The sequence below is a fragment of the Balaenoptera physalus genome, assembly GCF_965194825.1.
Source record: "Balaenoptera physalus genome assembly, chromosome: 8".
NCBI classification, from domain to species: Eukaryota; Metazoa; Chordata; class Mammalia; order Artiodactyla; family Balaenopteridae; genus Balaenoptera; species Balaenoptera physalus.
In genome coordinates, this window is record NC_138887.1 from 58,776,581 (window position 1) to 58,803,201 (window position 26,621).

At 36.4% G+C, this 26,621-nt stretch overlaps 1 protein-coding gene across 1 annotated transcript in view; it reads left to right on the forward strand.

The window, feature by feature from the left end:
* Positions 1-26,621, forward strand: part of THSD7A (thrombospondin type 1 domain containing 7A) — a 460,784-nt gene that overhangs the window by 192,846 nt on the left and 241,317 nt on the right. The window contains exon 2 of the mRNA XM_082472820.1: positions 973-1,804. Within this exon, the coding sequence (XP_082328946.1) occupies positions 973-1,804 (832 nt within the window). The remainder of the gene's footprint in view (positions 1-972; positions 1,805-26,621) is intronic.

Genomic DNA, 26,621 nt, shown 5'->3' on the forward strand with positions numbered 1-26,621 from the left:
TCTATTAAAGCCTTGAGAATCCTATTATCTACCTTAAAAAAAGAAATGATATATGCAAATATAAGTAGGTTTCAATCTATGATAAGAAGGATTCTAAGGTAAAAAGCCCACATTTCATTTTAAAGCCACTGACATAAGCATTCCATAAAATTGCTCCATAATGCCAAGTAGTTCATATTTAGGAAATGAATAAATTGATAAAACTCGAAGTAACCCTTTAACATGCAGAAAATTCCAAAAATCTTTTAGTTAAATTTTAATTCTCTTACCCATCTTTCCATTTCACTGTGGAGATGAGAAAAAAAATTTTTTTTGTTGTAAATTTAAAGGCAGAATGTGCTAGAATGAAGAATTTTTCACTTCCCAGCTTTGGTTACAAGAAAGTAAACACTTCTGTCAGCACACGCGTATGCAACTAATAGGTTCTTTCGGTCATAGTATGTACAACAACAGAAAATGAGAGGGAAGAGAGCGTATTCTACAAAATAGTTAATTGCCCAGGAAAAGAAAAGTCTGCAGGAGACAAAGTTCTTCACAAGCAGCCGTTTTCTTTGCCAATTAGTGAAATGAATGTGATGGTTATGAGCCAGGAGTAATGGGTTTTCACTGTGACTAGTTTCTAATGTGAGCAAGGGTTCTCTACCTACCTAAAATTAAGCAAGGGTTCTTAATGAGCCAAGGGTTCTCTACCTACTTAAAATTAAGAAAATGAATAAAAGCAAGTTTTCAGTAATCCCAAAAGGACTCAAAATGAACCTGTCCCAGCAGTTACATTATATAGACTCTGTGACACAGTTCCCCTTCTGCAAAAATACTGAGTGTAGATCATTACTTTCCAACAGTCATGTACAGAGACCTACTTTATAACAGTTCAGGGAAGTTAATGTACTAGATCTTGAAATGCCTTTCTGGAACGTGAAGTAATTTGTAGTTTTCTTCTAGTAGCACTGTTAACTCTTGTATCGTTTTTAGGTCCATGGGGCCGATGCATGGGAGACGAATGTGGTCCAGGAGGCATTCAGACCCGGGCTGTGTGGTGTGCTCATGTGGAAGGGTGGACAACGTTGCATACAAACTGCAAGCAGGCCGAGAGACCCAGTAACCAGCAAAATTGTTTCAAAGTTTGTGACTGGCACAAAGAGTTATACGACTGGAGGCTGGGACCCTGGAATCACTGTCAGCCTGTGATTTCAAAAAGCCTGGAGAAACCCCTTGAGTGCGTTAAAGGGGAAGAAGGCATTCAGGTGCGAGAGATAATGTGCATCCAGAAAGAGAAAGACATCCCTGCGGAGGATATCATTTGTGAGTACTTTGAGCCCAAGCCTCTTCTGGAACAGGCCTGCCTCATTCCCTGCCAGCAAGACTGCATTGTGTCTGAGTTTTCTGCCTGGTCGGAATGCTCCAAGACTTGTGGCAGTGGGCTCCAGCACCGGACGCGTCACGTGGTGGCGCCCCCCCAGTTTGGAGGCTCAGGCTGTCCAAATCTGACTGAGTTTCAGGTGTGCCAGTCCGGTGCCTGTGAAGCTGAAGAGAGCATGTACAGCTTGCAGGTGGGGCCCTGGAGCACGTGCTCGATACCCCACTCGAGGCAAGTAAGACAAACAAGGAGACGTGGGAAGAATAAAGAACGGGGCAGGGGCCGAGGGAAAGGAGTGAAGGATCCGGAGGCCCGTGAACTGATCAAGAAAAAGAGAAATAGAAACAGACAGAACCGACAAGAGAACAAATATTGGGACATCCAGATTGGATACCAGACCAGAGAAGTTATGTGTACTAACAAGACGGGGAAAGCTGCTGATTTGAGGTAACATTTTATTACCATTAAATAAGCGTGTCTCTCTGTCAAGACCATGGGCTAGAGAGTACTTAAGACCTGCTGTACTAAGTCCTGGAATTCATATGTGTACACCTAGGACGAGCTACCCCCAAGTGGGACATTTTCCACTTGAAGACATTTAAGCTTTTGTGGTTTTCCTGAAGTTACGTCTGTTTTGTACATGTTTAGGCACTATACCACTAGAGGTAATTTAAATTTTCCTGTCAAAATCTAAAGCATGAGAGATTCTCCATGAGATGACATTGCTTCTTTAGGTCAGCAATGCTGTTTTCATCTATAATGGGGAAAAAAAACGTAGCGGGCTGGAGTTTGGGAATTTTCAATTCAGATACTTATTTTAGTAAGAATAAGGCACACTTATAATTTCCCCAAGTTTATAGCATGTTCAGAATTACCCTATAAACAAAATCTAAACAACCACCCAGGGAGCTATACTTAAGAATAATTCCTTTTACATTTTATAAAATGGAATAACTCTCCCCGGAGAAGAAGAGGGAAACCAGCAGAAAATAAGGTAAGTAGAGGTTATTTAATCATGAGTAGCTTACTTTAGAAAACATGTAATTCATTGACTGCATTGTCTAGACAGAAATTATTTGTCAGATTATCTCTGGGTAAATAATGACTGTATTATGAAAGACTTCTCATGCATGATTTATTTCTTGTGAAAATATTCACTGAGGATTATCTAAAGGGTATGATGTTTTCTGGATATTCTAAATTTTGCTCTTGGATAAGCCAGACCATCTGGGAGGGGCTTATTTGGATCATTTGCATAATTGCTTCTTCTGAAATATTTATACAGCTATGATTTGGACTGAACTGAGAGAAATTATGGCAACATCACTCAGAATTTTATACGATATTTATTGTAGAAATGACATTGGAAGTGTCATCTACTCCATTGCACAGTCTGTTCTCTTGATTAAAAACACATAGGGGCTTCCCGGGTGGCGCAGTGGTTGAGAATCTGCCTGCCAATGCAGGGGACACGGGTTCGAGCCCTGGTCTGGGAAGATCCCACATGCCGCGGAGCAAGTGGGCCCGTGAGCCACAACTACTGAGCCTGCGCGTCTGGAGCCTGTTCTCTGCAACAACAGAGGCCGCGATGGTGAGAGGCTCGCGCACCGCGATGAAGAGTGGCCCCTGCTCGCCGCAACTAGAGAAAGCCCTCACACAGAAACGAAGACCCAACACAGCAAAAATAAATAAATAAATAAATTTATAAAAAAAAAAAACACATAAGATAAATTTCACTGAAGTCTCAACCCATGTGCTTCTGGTGAGCATCTGGATCGTTTTCCTTCTGGCCCCTGGAAATCTTGTTATAGATCACATTTTCCCGTTTACCTTGGGAACATAAGTAGGACTGTGTGGCATGCGTGTTGTTTACTAATAGCCCCCACCGGCTTCATGTTCTTCTCACCCTCATTATTTTCTTTCATTCATTCTTGTCTAATGATTTTGCTATCTGTGGATTTTGAAAGCTGACTGAAAGCCTTTTTGGAGCAGGATATAGTTTAAATAAGTGAGTAAACAAACAATTGATGTATCTGCCTAAGACAATTTCTCTCATCACACCATTGTACTGGTCGCTATTTTTAGGATATTTGTTACTCCCTCTTTGTACATACACAATTGGATTTTCTTTAAGCCGTACAGTAATTTGCTCTCTCTCTGTTCTGAGGTCATCAATCCAACTCTTTTCCTGGTCTTGCTTAAGGCTGCTTCTCCTGCCTTCATTCCCCAGGTTCCCTGTAACTCCTTGAGAGAGGGAGAGGGAGAGGGAGAGGGAGAGGGAGAGGGAGAGGGAGAGGGAGAGGGAGAGGGAGAGGGAGAGGGAGAGGGAGAGGGAGAGGGAGAGGGAGGGAGAGAGAGAGAGAGAGAGAAAGAGAGAGAGAGAGAGAGTGTGTGTGTGTGTGTGTGTTCACCTCTGATTCTGTGTCATGGACATTTTAATTTCAATCCCTGTTTAATTATTTTCTGACTGTCCTTTTCCTGGTGATTTTCTGATCTCTTTTCCTGAAGTATTACAGTTATATTAGTTACTTGGCTCCCACCATGTAATTGAATAAGCCTCCAAGGCAACTTGAGTTGTCTCCTGCTGTCGCTTGGTTAATATGCTGTAGACATTTAATTTCATGTTGACTACTCAATTAAAAGTATAATTAGGGTAGTAGCTACTACTGCATAGAGCCTGATATTTCCATCCAGTTATTTGTAAGCAAATAGTTATAAAAATCTGTAGATCCTCTGCCGGGTGCTTATATTCCATTAGAAATACCATATCTATTCCAATAAAATGGTAGTTGCATGTATGTTATAACTTACTAGGGTATAGATTAAATATTATGTTAAACAAATTGCTTCTTAATATTTCTCTTATTTGACAATTATATATAAGAATAATACGAATAAATATGTATGAGTAAGAAAGTTAGTCCTAGTAAAGAAGATACAACAATTAGGTATTTTGCCTACATTTTTCTCAAACATTATACCATACCAGTGGAGCTTTTTAAAGTGAAGAATAGATGGATAACTCCAACAAAGAACAGGACCACAGGTGAAAGACTTGATGATTAAAGTGTTTCATCTTATATCAAATTCAGAAACAATTTTATTGTGTAAGAGAATAAAAAAGTCATTTAGTAAGGCTAAAACAGTCCTATTACAGTAACTAAATGAACTTATCTAAATAAACGTAAGAATCTTGGGGAAGCAGTTCATAGGGCAAATAAAAACAATTTTAGTAGAATTGCTGCTAGAACTTCAAAGCTAAAGATGATAGATTTCCCATGCTTTCTACTTTCAAACAGACTAAAATCAGTAAGAATGAAAAACATGAATGAAAGTCCATCTTTTATGACAATAGGAAACAATCACAGTCCCGAACCACAATTGATAGAGAAGATTATAGATTAATTTTCAATCTATAAATTAAATAGATCTAATTGAGGGAGGAAAGTTAAAGGGGCATTATGTCTTTATAGCTTTCGTGAACACTCAGAATCTCTAAGAGTAGGCTGAAACTTCTGAGGGGCCAGGTTAATGGCATGTTTTATGATGGCATGGTCTGTGTTAATGAAAGGGCTGCTGAAGCATCCTTGTGTTCTGTTTGAAAACAGAATGGCATAATAGACAGGACTGAGGGAAACTCACTATGCCATTATTGCCTAGAAAAGATTATTAGTTTGATGGACTGGGGGATTAAAGTTTTGATGACCAGTGGAAGAGAATTCTAAATCATTTCACACCCCATGACACAGGGGGCTTCCCTGCGAACCAGTGATTTTCAGCCAGGCTTGAATAGAGTCTTACCCCAGGTGAAGAGTTGTTTTGAAAGTTTCGACAAACAGCTCTTCAAGAAACCAAACATATTAAAGAAAATATGGTCTTCTGAATCAAAACCAGAAGTAATTTTAGTATTCAAAGAAGAGTCAAGAAAATAGAACTTTAAAAGTGATTTGACAGAGCTCAGAAAAGACAAGGAAGAGAATTATAAAACAAGTAAATAAATTCACATTACATGCAACAGTAATTGGAAAATATTTGGTGGTAAGAGGAGTCAGTGAGATGGAGAACAGTTTAAGAACATCAACTCCAATTTTTTAAAAAGATGATGGGTCTGGAAAGGAGATCACTATATAAAATTCTGGGATTCCTAAAGATAGGACCAGAAAAAGAACAGAAAAAAGAAAAACAAAACAAGACAAAACAAAACCCCCAAAATATAATAGAAGACTTTCCTGAAGTTGGAAGACTTTAATCCACAGATTGAAATTGCACAGGGCCAATATTCTGGTAGAGGAGGCTGAAATAATGTCCTCATGGAAGACCTGATATAGAACAATTTTATGAAGAGAGACAAAGAGACACCAAACCAAAGACCAGGTTAGTACCCAGTTCTCAAACACTAGAAGCATTTCCTTTATAGTCAAAAATGAGACAGGACAGCACATTATCTTCACTGTTAACATTGATCTGTAAGTATTAGTCAATGTAGTTGAAAAGAGAAAGAAATGAAAATTGGAAAACAGGTGGAAATATTAAGATTTTTCCAGATGTTATAGAAAACTCAAGATATTCAATTGAAAATATATTATAAACAATAAAATACCTCAATAGGGTGGATGGACACAAAGATAATATCTCAAAATCAGTATATTCCCTAGATGCAAACAACAATTAGCTAAACATGATGGACACAAAAAATTAAAATATCCCATTTACAATAGTAAAAATTCTGTTAATAAACCTAATTATAAAATTTCTGCACATAATACCAGACTTTGAAAGTACAAAAGTAAATGTGTGCCTATCTAGAACATCTAATAAATATATCAATTGTCCCTACATTGTTACTATAAAATTAACAAGAGAAAAATAAGTAAAAGCCAGGAAAATTCTGAAAAATAAAAGTAGAGAGAAAATACTAGTGTCACAAGATAATTAAATGCATTTTATTCTTTGAATAGTAATAATTTTATGTTAGCACATGAATAATCAGATCAGAAAAGGGTCTAGAAAAAAGCTCCTCAAAACCCTGCAGTATGGTGCCAGTGGTGAAGGAGCATTTCCAAGTTGGGAGAAAAGATATAATTTAATCAATTTGTTTTTGTTTGGAGGGCAATTGCTTTGCCACATGAAGAAGAAGAAGAAGAAGAAGAAGGAAGGGAAAAAAAGAATTGTATCCCTTTTTCAATTGTATACCCAAACAAAGTCCAGGTTCATTTAGTACTTAAAAATGTTTTCTTTTTAAATACTAGAAGAAAGGCTAGAAAGTTAAAGTCTCAAAATAAGGAAAGTATCCTTATGTGACCTATTAGGCCACAGAATGCAGAAAACATACAGGAAAAGATTCATCTCTACGATTATATTTATTTGAATAAAGAAAATTTTGCTCAGGAAAAATGTTAACCAATTAAAATCCAAGTAGCAAGTGAAGAAAAAATATTTGTGATATGTAAAATTGACAAAGAGCTAGATTTCTTAATGCATAAAGAACTCCTACAAATCATTAGGGAAAAAGTCCAAAATCTAATATAAAAATCAGCATAAGTTTAAGAGAATGAAAAAGACAAGCCACACTGGGGAAAACATTTGCAAGATACATTTGATAAAGGGCTATTATCCAAAACATACAAAGAACTCTTAAAACTCAACAGTAAGAAAACAAACTACTGGATTAAAAAATGGACTAGAAACCTTAACAAATACCTCACCAAAGAAGATATACAGATGGCAGATTAAGCATATGAAAAGATGCTCCACATCATATGTCATCAAGTAGATGCAAATTAAAACAACAATATGATACCACTACACACCTATTAGAATGGCCAAAATCCAAAATAACGACAACACCAAAAGCTGGTGAAGATGTAGAGCAACAGGAACTCTCCTACATTGCTGGTGGGAATGCAGAATGGTACAGCCACTTTGGAAGACAGTTTGGCAGTTTCTTACAGAACTAAACATACTCTTACCATATGATCCAGCAATCTTGCTTCACCAAGAATTTACCCAAAGGAGCTGAAAACTTATGTCCACACAAAAATCTACACATGAATGTTTATAACAGCTTCATTCATAATTGCCAAAACTTAGAGGCAACCAAGATGTCCTTCAGTAGGTGAATGGATAAAGAAACTGTGTTACATTCAGACAATAGAATATTATTCATTGCTTAAAAAGAAATGAGCTATCAAGCCAAGAAAACACATGGAGGAAACTTAAATGCATATTACTAACTGAAAGAAGCCAATCTGAAAAGACTGCATACTGCATGATTCCAACTATAATATATGGCATTGTGGAAATGGCAAACTATGGAGACAATAAGTAGATCTGTGTTGCCAGGGGTTAGATGGAAGGGAAGGATGAATAGGCAGGGCACAGAAGATTTTTAGCGCAGTGAAACTACTCCATATAATACTATGACGGTTGATATATGTCCAAACCCATAGAATGTACAACACCAAGCGTGAGTCATAATATAAACTATGGGCTTTGGGTGATAATGATGTGTCAGTGTTGGTTCATCAGTTGTAACAAATGTACCACTCTGGGGGATGATGGTAATGGGTGAGGCTATGCATGTGTCAAGGCAGAGGGTATATGGGAACTGTTTATATTTTCAACTCAATTTTGCTGTGAACTTAAAACTGCCCTAAAAAATAAAGTCTATTAAAATCAGCAAAGGACAGGATCAGGTCAGAGAAAATATGCTAATCTTCAATTATAATTAAGAAATATAAAACATTTAAAATCTCATTTTCACCTGTCAAATGAGCAAATAAAGATGTTTGATAGTGTATCAGGGATTACAGCCTCCAGGTTTGGTGATTCACTAAAAGGACTCAGAGGAATCAGCATATAGTTGCATTCATAGGTAAGATTTATTACAGTGAAAGGATGCAAAGCAAAATCAGCCAAGGAAAATGTGCATGGAGAAAAGATGAGAGGAAACCAGAAGCAGGCTTCCAGGGTTCTCTCCCTGAGCAGCCTACGCTTAACTCCTCCAGCAAAGAGCTGCAACAACATGGCCAGGCATTGTCTACTTGGGAAAGCTCACTAGAGACTCAGTGCCCCAAAGCTTTTATTGGCAGTTGATCACATAGGCACCCTCAACCTGGCATGTACAAAAATTCCAAACTCCCAGAGGGAAAGCAAGTATTCACCATAAATCACATTGTTTAGACAAACAAATTGGGCACAGAGAGCCACTTTATCATTTAGAGCAGTTTTATCATTTAGAGAAAATTTTATATCAATGTAGGGAACTGTTTACCAGGTAAGTTCCCCGATGCCAGCCAAAGGCCGATCCTGCAAACAGACCTTGTATGGATAGAAGTCTGAGACTTGCTTGCTATTTTATCAACAATATTATTAAATATTAAAGAAATTGGGGAAAGAGTTGCTCTTATACAGTTTTGGTGGGGGCAAAAATAGGTACAAATATCTGAAAAATAATTTTATAACATGTGTCAAAATTAAAAATACACGTTCCTTTGGCAGTGATTTTATTCCTGGAAATTTTTTCTAAAATATATCTGTGTAAATATGTGTACATCTCTCATTGTAGCATGATTTGTTACAGAAAAACAATCTAAATCCAACCAATCAAGGACTACTTAAATCATGGTGCTTCCACCTGTGGAATGCCATGTAGTTATTACCAAATGAGATACGTATCTCAGTCAATGCAGGCTGCTATAACAGAGTATCATAGACTAGGTGGCTTATAAACAACAGAAAAAATTTTTTTCTCACAGTTCTGGAGACTGAGAAGTCCAAGATCAAGGCATCAGCAAATCTGGTGTCTGGTAAGGGCCCTCTTCTAGGTTGCAGACTGCTCACTTCTCACTGTATCTTCTCATGGCAGAAAGAGGGGAAGAGAGCTCTCTCTAGGGTTCCTTTATAAGTGCACTAATCCCATTCATGAGAGCTCTACCCTCATGATTACCTCTGAAAGGTCCCACCTCCTAATAGCATCGCACCGAGGGTTAAGGTTTTCAACATACGAATTTTGGGGGCACACACACATTCAGTCCATTGCAGTATGTGACTTCTAATTAAACATAAGGGAGTAAAGGTAGTTTTATTTTAATTCACTGCCTTGAAATTAGCCAGAAACACCAATAAAGGAAATAATCACTTCTGTTTACAGTTAAAAAAAAAAAAAAGAAAGAAAGAAAGAAAGAAAGAAAGAAAGAAAGAGAGAGAAAGAGAGAAAGAGAGAAAGAGAGAAAGAGAGAAAGAAAGTATCCACATGAAAAATCCAGACCTAAAGGACGGAGGAATCTAGGACTTGAGGTGGTGAGATTCCTTTAAAGTAATTAGGACCCAATCCAGGAAGATCCATTCAAAAATCTTTTCCTTGGAATAGCTCAGTCTTGGGAGGTGGGCGTGGACCATCCACAGAGGCGATGGGGAAGGTCCCTTAGGATCCAGTTCCTCACCCTAGAACCACAGGGGAAGTATAGCTGGAGGAACAGAACATACCTCCCCTCATCTCTTGGCTGAGTTAAGTTGTCAAAAGTGAAGTGGAGAAGAAGGGGATATAGGAGGCAGACATTTCTAGATTGCAGCAAGCATAACTTTAAGGCTTGTAAGATCTAAGGCTTTGCTGTAAGCCACCCTCACATCTGGAAAGCTTTTAGCTGTCCCAGGTCCCCAATTCCTGAAATAAAGACCTGAATATGCATTTCAAGGGCACATGTTTCAGGAAGAACTATGAAATATGCTATATGTAATACAAGAAGTATTTAGTGGAAGTAGAGCCTACTTTTGAAAATACCTTCCTTTTGAACACCCATTGTTTTGTTGTATTGTCTGACAAAGGCAATTAGTTGTAATTATAAATCTAATGGAAGCATTGCCAAGAAGTGTGGAAAATTCAGCCCAGTAAATTCCTGAGGGAATAAGAATTAGAATTTAAAACAGATTTCTGTTGGCTAAGACAAAAAAAAAAGTAGCTTTATCCAGCTTCCAGATAACTCCATAAATCAGACATTTTAGGCACAAATACATTAAGGATAAAAAATAACTGGGTCCATGAATATAGTCAGCTCATCTTTGACAAAGAAGCAAAAGTAATACAATGGAGCAATGATAGTCTCTTCAACAAATGGTGCTGGAACAACTGAATATCCACGTGCAAAAAAAAGAATCTAGATATAGACCTTACACCCTTCACAAAAATTAACTCAGCCTCCAGCAACCAAGATGTCCTTCAGTAGGTGAATGGATAAAGAAACTGTGTTTACCTTCAGACAATGAAATATTATTCAGTGCTAAAAAGAAATAAACTATCAAGCCATGAAAACACATGGAGGAAGCTTAAATGCATATTAGAAAGTGAAAGAAGCCAATCTGAAAAGGCTACATACTGTGTGATTCCAACTACATATGTGACATTCTGGAAAAGGCAAAACTATGGAGACAATAAAAAGATCAGTGTTGCCAGGGATTAAATGGGAGGAAGAGATGAATAGGGAAGGTTTTTAGGGCAGTGAAAGTACTGTGTATGATATTATAATGATGAATATATGCAACTGTACTTTCATTCAAACTCAGAATGCACAACCCCAGGAGTGAACCATAATGTAAACTATGGACTTTGAGTGATTATGATGTGTCAAAGTAGGTTCATCCTTGGTAAAAAATGTACCTTTCTAGTGAGTAATGTTGGTAATGGGAGAGGCTGTGCATGTGTGAGGGCAGGGAGTATATGGAAAATCTCTGTGCCTTCCTCTCAATTTTGTTGTAAAACTAAAACTGCTCTGAAATAAATCATCTTTTTAAAAAACTGGGTAATACATGAAGAGGAAAATAATCTAGTAACTCCTAGAAATACTGACAAATTGGAATACTTTTCTCTCATTTTGTTATCAATTTTCTTTTTCTTTTTTTAGTCTCTATATAAATTCAACCTTAGCATTTCAAATAGTAATGAATCATGCTCAAGTGACTTTCTGATTTTTTTTCCTAAACTCATGCTTTTTTGACATACCCTCTAAACTTCAAACTTAAATCTGTTGAGTAGGAAGTTGTATTTTTTCTCAACACAGTCTCTCTCTTTATGCCTGATTCCTGTTTTACTCTAGGATACTTGTTGTTCACTACTCCATCCTTCTCTTTTAGGCTTGCTCTCTAGAATGGTCATATAAAAGTTCAATATAAAGCCACTGGCTTTACAACAGTCTGAAAATTTCACTCAGTCAACGAGAGGGGAATTTAAGTAATGGATAATTATGAGAAATAAGTACTCAGTAAGAGTAGGGAAACCTGTGCACTCATGGCTCCACAAAATTGAACAAGTCATTTAAACTTTCTGGGACTCAGTTTTTTTTCACCCATAAACCATCTGTGTGTGTGGCAATGGGCAGTGATGAGCGAAAGAAGGAGGGATCTTAAAAATTCTCCAAAGGCCTTCCAAGTTTTGTGATTCCAATGAACCTTGAACCAAAACCATACCTAAAATTGTCATATATATAAAAAGTCATATATATTTTTCTTGGCAGAAAGTTAATTTTCAACGTGTTCCACAAATCAGTTCATTGTGAAACATGGAAATGAATGTATATGCAGTGCCTGTAGAATAAGACAGCTCTCCTGGTCTTGAAAGTAACTGCAAGATTTTTCCTCAGTTGATGTGCTACATGGTTCCTGAGGGCCCATTCCCAGGATACGACTGTGAATCAGTGAAACTGCAAATCTTATCCTGACCTTACCAAAAAGAAGGGAGTAAATTGCCCACTTCTTAAAGTAATATTGACTAGTTTTAGGTTATTCAGAATCCATTTATAAAATTACTACTTCTCATGCATAAATAGCAGGCTTTTAGATTAAAAACTTTCTGTAATATCCCCAGTGTCGATTTGCCTGCCAGATACTCACCAGCATTTCTCAGGAGCTTGCCTCAGCTGCTTTCTGGCCACATCTGACTAAAGAAGTAGTCAATATGTCCACATTCTTTTGTAGATAATATATGGCTAACCAGAAAACCTTTACTTTTCTCAACATGTAGAACTAACTGGGCATATATTATATTTACCCTTAGAGAGTCACTCGCAGACCTTCCAGATCCTGCTTATGTGCCTGGAGGCTGATCTGTGAGCAGCACATTAATAAGCCTTCCCTGTTCTCTTCTTCCTGGTTGGTCTCTACCCACGGGAGGCAGCAGCAGTCTCTCAGAAGGTGGGAAGAGAGGGGTGTTGGGGTATTCATTCTGTCTTCCGGGGTCAGCAGTGCCTGAGTTCCTCTAACAAAAGGCTTCAGCCCCTGCCCAGCAGCCCTCTCCTACTGCTCTGCATCTAGCTCAGTGCTGCTAAAATCCTTTTCTTGGTCCCTTTGTCACCTTGGGGTGATAAATTTCCCATAGTAGCTAGCCCCAGAGCTCTTCACCATCCCTTGGCGATGTAACACTGCCCTTGCTGTTGCTGTTGTTAGTAATCCTTTTATTAAACTCTTCTGAATTAACCCATGTGAGTTTGTAATTTGTTCTCTGCTAACCTTGACATATACTAGAGTACAATGTTAGAGCCAGAGAACTACTACTGTGTCATTGCTGGTTTACTTATTAACTTAGTCTTTATTTACCCCCATTCAACTAAGACAGCGCCTAGCCTCCAATAAATGTTTGTCAAAGGATTAAAATTTAAGAGAGTTTTTGGTCTTGGAACTTGAGCCTTTTAGTGAATAATATGGAGTCAAGTAAGGCCAATGGGAAAATGGAAATTTCTGTAGATTCTGAAGAAAGTAACCAAAATATGTAAATAACTCGAGAGATAAGTCATATTCAACTAAGAGAATATAGAATATATAGAATGTAGAATATAGATATTAGACCATTCAGGTGACATTACTTAGAATATATTTCAATATTATTGTGCCTGGTTAACACCAAACAATTGCTGTTGCCTAATTATATAAAATATATTTTCTATAGAACATAGAAAATGTATCATTCCTAATATTGTAAACGTATTCCAATAGTTTCTGAGCATTAGCTTATTTAGCTTAATCTTTAGTCCATTTATTAGCATTTTTAGTTATACTGTAAGCGTATTATTTCTGTTTTTACATCTTGAAGCCATTAAACTACTTAGTCATAACTATCAATTAATTGGTGTTGATGACAGCAAACTAAAAGGCTAATATTGTCAATACCCACCTGTAAACATATCAAATTCAAAAATATCAGTGTGACCCTCAGAGTCACTTCCCACATCCTAAGGTACCACTGTCCCATCATGCCTAGGATATCTTCACCTCTCCTACATCTGTCTCTTTTGCCTCCCAGGAGTATTTTTGGTTTAAATGATGATCCTATCATGAGACAATTAAAAGGAAGTTCTTAGGTAGCTTTTAAAATATGTTTAACTTACAAGAAAGCATTTAGGGCCGGGGCTAACCTTAAGCCACAGTGTAGATATCAATGCCTAATGTTCCTTCACATAAACTTTAAAGTCCATTCCAACTGCCTCATTTTTTCCTCAGAGCTTTATTAATATCTCCCATTTGACTGTTCTAAGTTTAGCTTTTTTCCTTGAGCTGGTGTGAGAGCATGTTTCCTTGAGCGGACACTTTCTTAAGCAGCCTGGCCACTGTCTGGGCAGTGACCTTGCATCTCCTTGGCAGCAATTTTGATCTCATCCATTGTTCTGTTTTATTTGCTGGAATTCTACCAGCTTTATATGGGTAGTACTGAATCTCTGTCTGACTGGAACATAACAAGAAGAATTTCAATGGGAGGAAATACTTTCAAAAGGAAAAAAAATCTACGTGGGATAAGGATTTTAATAAATCATTAATGCATTATTTGTATAACCTAATTAAGAATATGCTCACTCTTAGAATCTACTAATACATGGTGTTAGTAACTTCATGTGTTTTGTCTTCTTTCTTCCTTAAAATTGTTGCTTATATATTGGGCATTATTTTAGGCCTCTTCTCACACTTTCACCTTGCTGTGTTCTTTATTGTTCTAATTTTGTATCATTTTATTTTAAGTCGATTATCCAGTTTTTTTCCCCCAATTTTTTTGACAGATTTTTTTCTCTATTTAGTATAGATATGTGGTTATTGATACTACATTTTAAAAGAATGTGATCATGGAAAATTTGCTTGGGTAGTATTTACCAGGATAGCAGTTGAATTGTAAATGAACAAAATAACTGTGCTGTGCTTAATACAAGAAGCCATTGTACTTTGAAGATCTTGGAATGTTGGTACAGTCATGTACAGTGCGGAGAGCTGGAACAAACAAAGCATGTTTTTGATTAAAAAAATCAATTTTGACTGATACATTTTGGATTTTATATAGGGTTTCACAAAGTTTATCAAAAATGCCGTTCTCTGGCAGGTTCATGTCTATCAGGGATCCTGTATAGTAAAATTTAAAAAGAAATAGGTGAATTAAATTATGGTAGACATTGTATAGTTTCAGCTCTGTGGAAAGCATTGTTCCTGCACTTGATATCTTTAATTCTATGCATGAGAAACAAGGAGAAAAAAAAGTGAAAAAAATAAGTAAAATTACTTTAAATTACTCTAACTCCATGTAGACCCAGAAAGTTTTTGTCCTTTATGAGTTGTATAATATATAGTTCATAGTTGGTAAAAATACTTGATGGAAAGATAAATATAAGATAAAATGACTAAAGTTTTCAAGAGAAAGCTGCATCTATATTGACTAGAATAATTTGATAAGGCAACAGAATTTGACCAAGCTCCCCAAAATGGATTGTATTTACCTGTGTGTGGTGTGATGGGAAAAGTGAGCATTCCAAGTCAAACATAATTTTAAAAAAAGTCTCAATTGAGAATGAGCAGGTTATTTGTAGAGGACAGCGAAGATAGTAAGGCAAAGAAATATGAAGGTTTTTCCAGTAAGCAGGGACAGAATTATGTTCACAAACAGGAATGGCACGCAGAATGAATTGGAGGGCCCAGATTTTAGAGTATGGGCAGCCAGGGCTTAGGTCATGTTTATAATCCAAGAATGGGGTGAGGAATACCTGGATCAAGGTATCAGTGCTGGGAATATTGAGGTCAAACAGACAGTACAGAATCAATTTAGGAGGAAATTCAATCTTGGCAATTTCCATTGAAAAGTTTGACTGTATCTTTGATCTCTGCTTGCTATGAGCCTCTAATTTCTGCAACTGTGACCAATAAATGACAGAACGCTAGGATAGTAGGGTTAGCTAAAATGGAACACTGGCAAGTAGTAGAAAGAGAAAGAAAAGAAGTTGCTTTTCCTATTTTGGTGGTCAGCTATTTCATGCTCCTCAAATAATATATAGACTTTAAACTGGCCATTTTATTTGGGGTCCCACTTACATAATAGATCATAGCCAAGGATGCTGTGGGATGATGCCAAAGCACTGAAGCTGATCCCTGACTGTCCCTGTGGATAAATTTTCATGATGATGATAACTAAGGTTTTCTTCTGCTCTTTGTTAAACATGTCCACGTTTATCACTTTTGAGCCTTATAATTATGTGTGCTAGCCAAACTACACTCCCCAGGCTTTACCCTTTCAAAAAAGAAAAGAAAGGGATGTGAAAGAGGTTTCTTTTTAATAATTGCTTCATTCTACTCACTCCCCACCACCAAGTCTGCCCAAGTCTGCGAAGGGGTGTGGCTTAGCCTTTTTCTTCTAGATTATGAATAAGGAAGAAGGACTCCTAATCAAGGCATAGTAGATTAGTGGGAGGATGGGAATAGGGCCCAACTAGCAGGAGGCAAGAGAGGCTCCCAAGGCACAAAACTTAAGGATTCACTCACTCCCAGGGGCCTGCCGGTGCCTCCTTCAGTTTTGCTTCATAGGCCCTTAGCCTGACTTAGCCTCACCCTGGGTGAGAAGAGCAGTGAGTTGGCCAATGGTCTGAGGACACACATGTCCTCTCTTCCAAAGGCTGTTCATCTTCTGCATCTATTTATTTATTCAGCAAATATTTAATAAGTCCCTATTATATGTTTAATATTTAATTTGAAAAATAAGTTTTTATAGCACTGACATTGATTATCTCTACCTTCTAACTTAGACGTTCCAAGAATCTGTCAGTATTTTAGGGAGGTGCAAGGAACTGTGAAGTTTGAACAGACGTAAAATTATGAATTACTTTTTCTTTGAGCCGAAGTGTCTCCCTCTGTGGAAGTCCCTTTGACTCTATTTTTTATTTGTGCCTTTATTCTCTTCTATATTTAAGTAGATATATTATCTAAAGCCTTTCTAAGCAGTACCCATGCAATGGCATTTTGGAGACTTTCATTAGTCAGTCTAAATTCCATCTGGCTTTTATATTGCTCCTCTATGGTTACTGATTATTTAACCTAACAAATTCATATAATGTATTCATAATAAAACATGGCTCTTCACTTTGTTATTAGAAAGGAATAATGAGGGGAGCAATGTTAGGTGTTCAGACAGACTAATAAGAGAGAGAAGTTAAGACAGATGAGTCTTTGGTGGCCCTTTTAGAGGTAGCACCTTTCTCTTTTGGTTAGTTTGAGAAGAGGATGTAGTGTCCCCATCTGCTAGGTGCTTAGAAACTTAACTCGTATTAGACACTCAAGGAATAGTTTCATGGAAAAAAAAAAGAAATCATTTTATGCAACTGATGTAATTGACAGAACACCAGCATCAAACTTAGACTGTCTGGATTTAAGTCAGAATCCTACCATTTATTTTTTAATTCCAAAATGGGGATAACATTCCTGCATTATACATGTGTTAGGATTTTTGTGAGGATATAAAAAAAAAACTACGTGTGTAAAATTGCTGTGTAAATTGGCGTGGCTGAGCGAAATGTGAATTTTTATTTATAGTAAAGTATGGCTTTAAAATAATTAGATGGTAAAGATCATTGAAAACAAAAAAAGAAAAGAACACAGCCCTTTCCTTCTTAGGTTCATGAAATCCCTTTCAGAAGGGCAGAGTTGCATTACATAAGGAGGAAAGAAATCGATGTCTAATGATTTTGCAAAGTAAAATAAACACCTTTTTTACATCTTTGTATCTTTAATATGATAGGATAAGACCAATATTAATATGGTAATATTTACTTTGTAAATATACACATTTTACTATGAATATGTTTTTCTGCTATGCTCACAGAATCTTGGGTTCCACTCACACAATACAGAAGAACTATTTTAAATTCTAGAAAGATCCAGAATATCATTAGTAAGATATTATCTTTAGCTACATCCTACTAAGCATAAAATAAAACTATTTTTTGTAAAAGTTATACTATTATGGATAGTTACACTATAAAGGATCTTTAAAGATAATCTTTATATGACTTGTGATATTCAACAAATGTTATATAAATCTGTGATAGCTAATGTCATTGACTATTTTGATATTCAAATAAATCAGAGATTTCCCTAAAGAATTACTGCATCACAGATTTCCACTGAAAAATCATTTATTGACAACATTTCTTAACTATTTCATCCTTAATTGTTTCCTAGCTTATAAGACAGTACATTCAACATAAAGCTAGATGTAAAGAGACTTCATTTATATATTTGTATCATTAAATGTCAGGGGTTAATGTCTACAGCAACCCCTCCATAGAGACAGAATTCTGTGACTTAGTTCAGAACAATGTGGGGTTTTCTACACAATACAGGTAAATCAAGGAAAGAAAAGTAAGATAAAACAAATCTGCAATTAAATAATTAAAATATGAAAATGAGGATTGTGTTGGAAATTGTAAAGAAATTGTTACTAAAGGGATGTCATAATTAGAATCATATAAAGTTTATATCTTGGCAGAAAGAAAGGAAGGGGTAATAAAGAGCTATAAGAAATCAATGGAAGGGTTGAAGTGAATCGAAGCTAGTTTTAATTGAATTTGTCATGATTTGGATGATGCAGTGTTGAGTGAAACACATAATGGATCATGTCATGTAATGTTAATTTTGACAACGGTAAATCAGACTAGGAAACACTGTGAAATCATCATGAATGATGCATATGCTCTGCTGTGGCATCTTAATTTTAGACTTGCAAATTTGATTTCTGGAACTGTTTGCATTTGAACAACCAAAGCAGAGTGTTGTGAAATAAATCAATTTGAAAAGAAAATATTCCCTAATGTGATTTGTGGAGTTTCTTGGTAAGAGTACACTGGTGACATACTTTTGCATAGCTTCATTCTCTCTCATACTTTCATTATGAAGCTGACAGTCTAGAGCCCAGGGGAGCCAGAGGAACAAGTGAAGCTGAGAATAGGTTGGAAGTAGGGGCAGGGGTTGGGAGTAGGTCCTATTTTGTTGGTATGGTCAGAGCTGTATAATCCATTGCGAGCGTTTATTGCTTGCCAAGGACATTTGCTGAGAATGGGTGATGGAAAAGTACAGGGTGAATGAACAGTAATGATGAAAAAGGTCTAGTTCTATCTTGAGCCTAAATGAAGTGCCTCAGTTGTGCTAGATTAATTTGCTTTTGATAGTAAGAACATGTTTTATATCATTCATATGCAGTATTTTGTCAAGTAGAATGTGAACTACATGAGACTGTCTCTTGATTCTTGTTCCCATCCCTCTACTGTGAGAGGACTTTGAGGAGGTGCTCAGCGCTTGACAGCTACCAAAGGATGAGGGGGTGTAATCATTAACACCTAGTAAATGCAACCCCTGAAACTGCATCCATTGTTCTGCATGGATCATCTCTATTAGAAATGACCACGTTGGCAACGTCAGTTTTAAAAGTTAGAATTTCAGATATGTCTTATACCTGTAATCTCCTTACATGCATTGCATTTATTATTTCATTAGTATACAAATGCGTGATAGTACTTCTATATGTAAATTAAATACATTAATCTAGGACGGTAACCTTAATACCATAGGGTATATCATTGATTTTTAAAAAAAAATTCTGGTGAATTTTTTCCAGAAACTTTTAAAAAGGGAAGATGGGTAAAAAGAAAATTTTAGATTTCTAAAAAATGCTAAAGAAAAAAATGCTAATAGTACAACATACTTCAGTAAAAGAAAATGATTGTTGAGCACTTATTGGAATTACAACTTTAAGGTATGTGTAGAAGAAGAAAGGTATGAAGAAAAATAGAATTGTTAATTACTTAGATAACTAGTTTTTATTGAGAAAAATCATCACGTAACTGATGATATGTTTGTAAACCCCATGGTTTGCTTTTACCAACTTACTCTCTGGATTTGAGAGAGAAGTACACTGGATGTTCAGAAGGTGTTACACCAGACTAGAACCTCGCTCTAGGTTAGAGGTGAGTACTACCTGATAGGGGTGTGCCGTGTCAGCAATTTTCACTTATACAAAGGCAGAAATGATGTGATTTGGGCACAAATAGAATATTATAAAGTTGTCACATTATTCTAGGAAGAGAACAGAGTTAAATATTAATTATACAATCAGAAATTCATAAATATTTAAACTGACTCACAAATTAGGATCACTTGATACTCATATTTCCTTGTGCCTTTCTCCATATCCCCTACGGTCTTGAAAGTACAAAGATTGTAAAGAATAAAATTGTTCTCTACTCGTATGGCTATTTTAATTTAAAAGTCTAGATAAAGCACACAAATCATATCAAAATTTATCTTTGAAACTTAGTTGTTAATGCCTAGATATGGTGGCAAAAATCATAGTTTAATCACTTATGAGCATTTGTTGCAGTTGTCAATATTATAAAATTACATTGAAATTTACATCTCAAAGCTTTGAAAATCCAGTACATTTCAGTAACAGTAAATGGAACCAGTTTCTTTTTGTTTCTTATTTGCTTATCATGTTTCCTTGCTGTGTGCCTTCTAGCTCATAAATATTACATAATGTAATTATTTTTAAAAAATTAGTTTTATTACTCTTCATACACAATGGAAACGAACTTATTTTTCTGTTTATGTAAATATTATTATCTTTAAACTGAGAACAATATATTAAAATATAAAGAAAAAGTAAAAGCCACCTAGAATCTAACCACCCTGAAATAACCACCATTAATGTTTTGGTGCCTATGCATCACATTATGTATCTATAGTGTATCATGTAATTTTACATAAATTTATTGTTATTCCCTTTCTTGAATCATATTAACACATCAAGCACATCCCGTTCCCCCATGAAGTGTTATGTTAACAAGCTATATTCATATGAACCTGCACATATTGATTATATATATGCATGCAAATGCACAGCTAACTTATTTTGCTCATTTTTTAAAAATAGATCATATTGTACACATTTTTCTGTGTCCTATTTTTTGCTAAATAAAACCTCACAGAAACTCTTCCAATTTATACAGAATAGTTCTAATCCACTGTTTTTAAATTCTTAAGTTCCCTGTTGATGGGGTTAACTTTATTTCTGGTTTATGACTACCAGGAACCAGCCTGCAATATATATCCTCATGTATATTTCCATGTGAATTGGTATTTTTATTTATATAGGGCATATTCCCAGGTGTAGTATTGCTGGGTCAAATTTTATTTTAAAAGATATTTCTAGATGCTTTCTGAAAAGGTGGTAACATCTAACATTTGCATTCCCAGTGTTTGAGATTACTCTTTTCCTCTCATTCCTCTAAACAAAAGCTCTGAATTATTGCCAGTCTCATGCCTATCAAGTGACATAGCATTATTATTTGAATTTTCATTTCCCTGGGTAGCAAACCTGAGCATTTTATCATTCTCATATGGACTTCTGAGTTTCCTCTTCTGTGCATCTGTGTATATAATAAACAAAAGATATGTATTTTTTCTCTTTTATGTGTTTTGTTATCAGTTTATAGTAACTCATGTTATTTTATGGTAACTAAGTCTTCATAATATTCATTAAAATTTTTTCAAATTCACGAATCTGCTGACTAGCACAAAGTTTAAATTTTTAAAACATCAGATATGTGTTTTTTTCTTTTACAGCTTCTACATTTTCAGTTGAGGTTAAGATGGCCTTCCTAGTTATGGGTTACAAATTTAGTCTCCTAGATTTTCTTGTAAGACATATTGTGTTGTTTTAATTTTAAATTTACATTATTTCTCTCTGGACAAGATAGGGCTTCCTTTTTTAAATTTTCTTTCCTCTGGACGTCTGGCTTTGCTGGCACCATTTTGAAAGGTCCTATCTTCCTCATTTACTTGACCTATCAATACCTCAGATTTTTCAGATTCTAATTCTGGATTCTCTATACTATATGACTGATCTGTTTTTCTTCTCCTGTTCAATAGCATGTATATTTTTCTCTAGGGAATATATAATGTATTTTCCCATATTTGGAATGGCAAGTGTGCTCCTTCCTACTTCTTTTTAATGATTTTCTAGCTATTCTAACACTGAGGTCTTTATATCTAATTACAGGACAAACCATGTTGTGATTTTAACTGGAATAATTTATATTTGAATATAAGTATAAACTACCAGCAAGACTATATTATGGTTTTCTGTATCTTCTGCTCTTGTATTGTGTATCATCTTTTAAAATAATACATTATAATTTTTATATCAATTTTGAATATTTCTGGCTGTCTTTATTCCTAAATATTTTATAGGTGATTTTTTTTCTTGCTAATATAAATAGAATTTTTTTAATATTTCCATGTCTAGGTGCTTATTACAAGGGTAAAGCTATTGCTTTTTATGTCTTTTTAACTTATATCCATCCACATTGCCAATTCTTTTTTTAATTCCAAAAATGTTTTATTAGAGTCTCTTATGTTTTCATAGTATACAGTGGTAGCATTAACAAAAGAAATTTCTCTCTCATCTTTTCCAGTGTTTATTTCAGTTATTTCATTTGCATGATGTTTTTGCTTGGGTGAACAAAGCAGTTTCAACTATAACAGTGATCAATAAAAATTTGTTCCCTGGGGGCTTTATTTAAGTTCACTGAAATAATTATTTTTAATTATTTAGTACAGAAGAAGAAAATATGTGAACTAAATCAAGGCATTAACTAGTAATATGGTATTTCAGTTCTCTTATCTTCAGAAGTTCTGCAAATAGGAAACCTCAAATTTATTCTGTGCTTTAGATTGAAATTAGTATACTATAATAAAAATAATTAGAGATGAAAAGCCTTGTAACATTGACTGTGTTACACAGTCTATGTAAATTGAATCCTGTCTAAGGAAGTGCACAGTGTTACTAGTTAAGAGTTCATGTTCCAGTAATTCCCACTGGAGCCCGGAGCTGGCAGTGAGACCTATGGTCTTCAAATACAGTAATGCGCGTTCTACCTCTCTGATTACTAATTGAAGACAGACTCTTGATAATGGCAGTTTTCAATTAACTCTAGATCTTAAATAGCCTATTACTTAAAGAAGAGTAGTTAAGTATTGAAACAAAACATTGTGGTTAATTTACCTTTATCCTAGTTCGCTTCCGAATTAGACCAGACATTAACATCTAACAAAAGGTAAGTTTAATGTAACAACGAAGGAATTGGTGATTGTTGATAATCTATGATAAATAGAATGCTAAGTAGTGTGAACTTTTAATGTCATTTGCCAACCATAAAAGTGTTAGAAATTTATTTCAGGTCTCTTTTAGCATTCATATAATGTAGTTATAATCTGTCTACTTCCAATAAGGATTTGGGGGTGGTTTACAATAATAAAGCAAAATGAATTAACGAATGAATGATATATACATATATACATATGTAAATGCAATTAGTGAAAGAGGAAGGGAAGGAAGATATTATATGAAGTTTTAAAATCACATTTGTAGGTTAGCTATAGCAATTGGAAACAGAAGTTAGATCCATATACCTGGGCAACTAGTAGAAAGAAATGAAGCATGATTCTTATTTAATATGTGTCTGTGTACATGTGTGTGTTGTGTGTATACTGGTTTCCTCTGTCAGCTGCTGGTGAATTTTGGAGCGCAAGTTTATATAACAGTTGTATAAAGCAGTTCAAGAGGGGTCAAAATACTATGGACCAGATAGAATGTTTCTTTTGGTTAGAGGAAATCTTGGGTTCCATAGAATGTCTTGCTTGGATGTATCTGCTTGAACTGCTTGCAATTATTTTGCAAAGCACTGATACACCGTCACTGTCAGTTCAAAGGATATTGCTTATGTTATCTATTCAGCAACTTTTTTTCTGAGTCTCCTTGAAGAATAAGATGATGATTACCTTTAAAAAATAAAAACATTTAGCCCGCCCTGGGCGTGCCGACCCGCCAGCCCCCTGAGTGCTTCCTGACCCCAGGAGTACTCCACGGCCATGGGCATGTGGTCGGTGGGCTGCATCTTTGGGGAGCTGCTGACTCAGAAGCCGCTGTTCCCTGGGAAGTCAGAAATCGATCAGATCAACAAAGTGTTCAAGGACCTGGGGACCCCCAGTGAGAAAATCTTGCCCGCTACAAAGACCTCCCCGCCGTCAAGTAGACGACCTTCACCGAGTACTCGTATAACAACCTTCGCAAGCGCTTCGGGGCTCTGCTTTAAGACCAGGGCTTCGACCTCACGAAAAAGTTTCTGACCTACTTCGCTGGACGGAGGGTCAACGCAAAGAACGGCCTCAAGCATGAGTATTTCCGCGAGACCCCCCTTCCCATAGACCCCTCCATGCTCCCCACGTGGCCCGCCAAGAGGGAACAGCAAAGTGGGAAGCGGGGCACCAGCCCCCAGCCCCCAGTGGGAAGCCTGGGCTACAGCCAGCTGCGCGAGGACGACCTGAAGGAGGCGGGCTTCCACCTCGCGACCATGAACCAGGGGGCCTGGGTCCCGGGCCCAGGCTTCAGCCTCTAGTTCTGAGACTCAGAGCCGACCCCGGACCCACTCTGTGGAGCGCCGCCCGCCGAGGCCCAGCTGGGACGGCGGCCGACGCTGGAGGCGGCGTTTGGGTCCAGACCCCGGTCGTGGCCTGACCGGGCGCCGCCCCTGCCACGGGGCTGCCATGGACGCGACCTCAAGTCTAGGACTGCTGGTCCCATGGGGTTTTCCACGTTTTCTTTTTATTTTATTTTGGCTTGTAAATTTCTAGAATTAAATAACATTTTTCTTGTGGGAATAAAAAATAAAAATAAAAACATTTAAATGAATGGTGGCGTCAGAGAATAAAAATCAATCTGTGAGGATTCACAACCTTCTTCTGCTCATTTTACTATGTAATATTTTCCCCTTTGCCTATTTTCTCTTAAGATAAAAAAGGAAAGAAGTTGCAGCGTTGTATTCTCTCGAGAAAAGCAATTAGAGCAAAAGAAGAACTAGACTTTTCAGGGCACTGTGGCCTACGGTGAAACAAGACCTTGGGGAGAGCTAAGGAGGGAATAGCCCAAGTGAGAATGAGAGAGCCTTCGGAACCAAGAGGGAAGGGTTGAAATAATTTAACAGTGGGCCACTTCCTGGGATTTAAGTGAATAAGAGAAAACCAGCAATTTAATCACGGCTGCTGGGAAACGCATTTTATAGACTCCTTTTAATGTGTGAGAGAAATTGAGAAAAGACTGAATTTCAACTTTGGCTCTGCTTTTTAAAGATCATACTTGGATGAGATAAGGCAATGCTCTCCAAAAATTTATTTCTGCCTCTCTAGGTAGCCTTGGATCAAAATTGTCAGACCATATTGTTGTTTACAGGACATGTGCCTTAATCTGTTACTGGTGTTCCCACATACGTCCTCTGGACTTATAATAAAATTTATAAAATTATAAAATTTATATGTCCAACTTAGTGGGAAGAGAGAGATGAAATCAGAACACCACTCTGAACTAATTCTAAGTGTGTTTTGTGATGCTGCATTTTCCTTTTAAAAGGGGAGAAATTGAGAAGCGGGACAACTTCATGAAGATAGGAGTAGCAAATGCGTCAAGAGTTATGGAGACTAGTAATGATGTTGAAAACGTGCTTATACTGGTGCAGAGATACATATAAAAAGTGGAGTATTAAAAGGTTTTTTCCTAGATTTACTGTGTAGCGCAGGGAATTATATTCAATATCTTGTAATAACCTACAATGGAATATAATTTGAAAAAAAGATTTTATCTATTTAAATTTTTTGTATATAACAAAGAAAGTATCACAAATCAGTGGAGTAAGGAAAATTTATTCAATAAACAGTACTGTGACATTAGTAATGTATAAGAATTTAGCAACAGAAAATCATTTTTAAAAATAAATTTAAAACCTTACTGTACACAGTACAATAAAATGAATACTAGTGAGATATTTTTAAAATGTTGAATAATGGAGGAAAATAGAAGAAAGCAAATAAATATTATCTAATTTGTGGATGATTTCCTCCATTAAAGTAATTAAAATAATGGAGGAAATTAGAGAGGTCAAAATTATATAATGTGGTAGATAAAATACACTGGGTGAGACCAGACAAATCTGGATTAAATCAGTGTTCTTCTACTTATTTCAGACAGACTACATTTACCATAATTGCACATTACATTTAGAAACTGGCAACTGAAAGAGAGCCAAAAGAAAAATATATACTCTCCAGCTAAAGAGGGGATGAAGCTAAAAAATTGAAAGCCACTTATAAATAATAGAAATTGAATACATTATAAATGAAAATACATAATTTGGTATTTGGCCAAAACAGTAATTACAGACTTAAGTGAATTTATTAGAAAACTAGCATACTGGTCAGTTGTCTTATCTGCAAATAAGAGACTCCATAACAGCTAGTTTAAAAGCAGAAAGGAGTTTATTATTGGCAATGGACAGAGTGCAGAATTCCAGAGAGAGCCAGGGAAACAAGCTTTGAAGCCACATGGCCAGAAAAAGTACAGCTGGGAGAATTACCCAGTCCCACCAGGGGAGAGTACCAGCAGAGGTCCCATGTCTTACTCACCACTCCCTATTCAGCACCCCTAAAGCCAGAAGCTGCACACTAGCTGGTGAAGAATAGCCAGACATTTGTGACTACTTGCCTTCTTCTCAGGATGATCTCATTCCTTAAGTTGCCTGAAGTAGTGTTCATATCCTTTCCAAGTTGCATACAGTTGCATTTACTTATCTAGGCCACATGTGTAACCCAAGCTGCAAGGGAGCCAGGATACCTGGTCTTCATCCTTCCAGTCTCTGATGTACACGAAGACATGCTCCAAGGAGGCTGGAGTAGAGTGAAGTAAGATAGTCTGTGCTATTTGCCTTGGTGAGTCATCCCCTTTTTTGGATGCTCAATATTTATAATACTTTGATTCCATTCTAATATTTCAAATATCAGTAGTAACAGCAACATGCTGTTGAAATTGAACTAGCCCTTTTACAGAGGAATATATGTTCACCTTCTCTCCAGATTCTAAATATTCACTAAA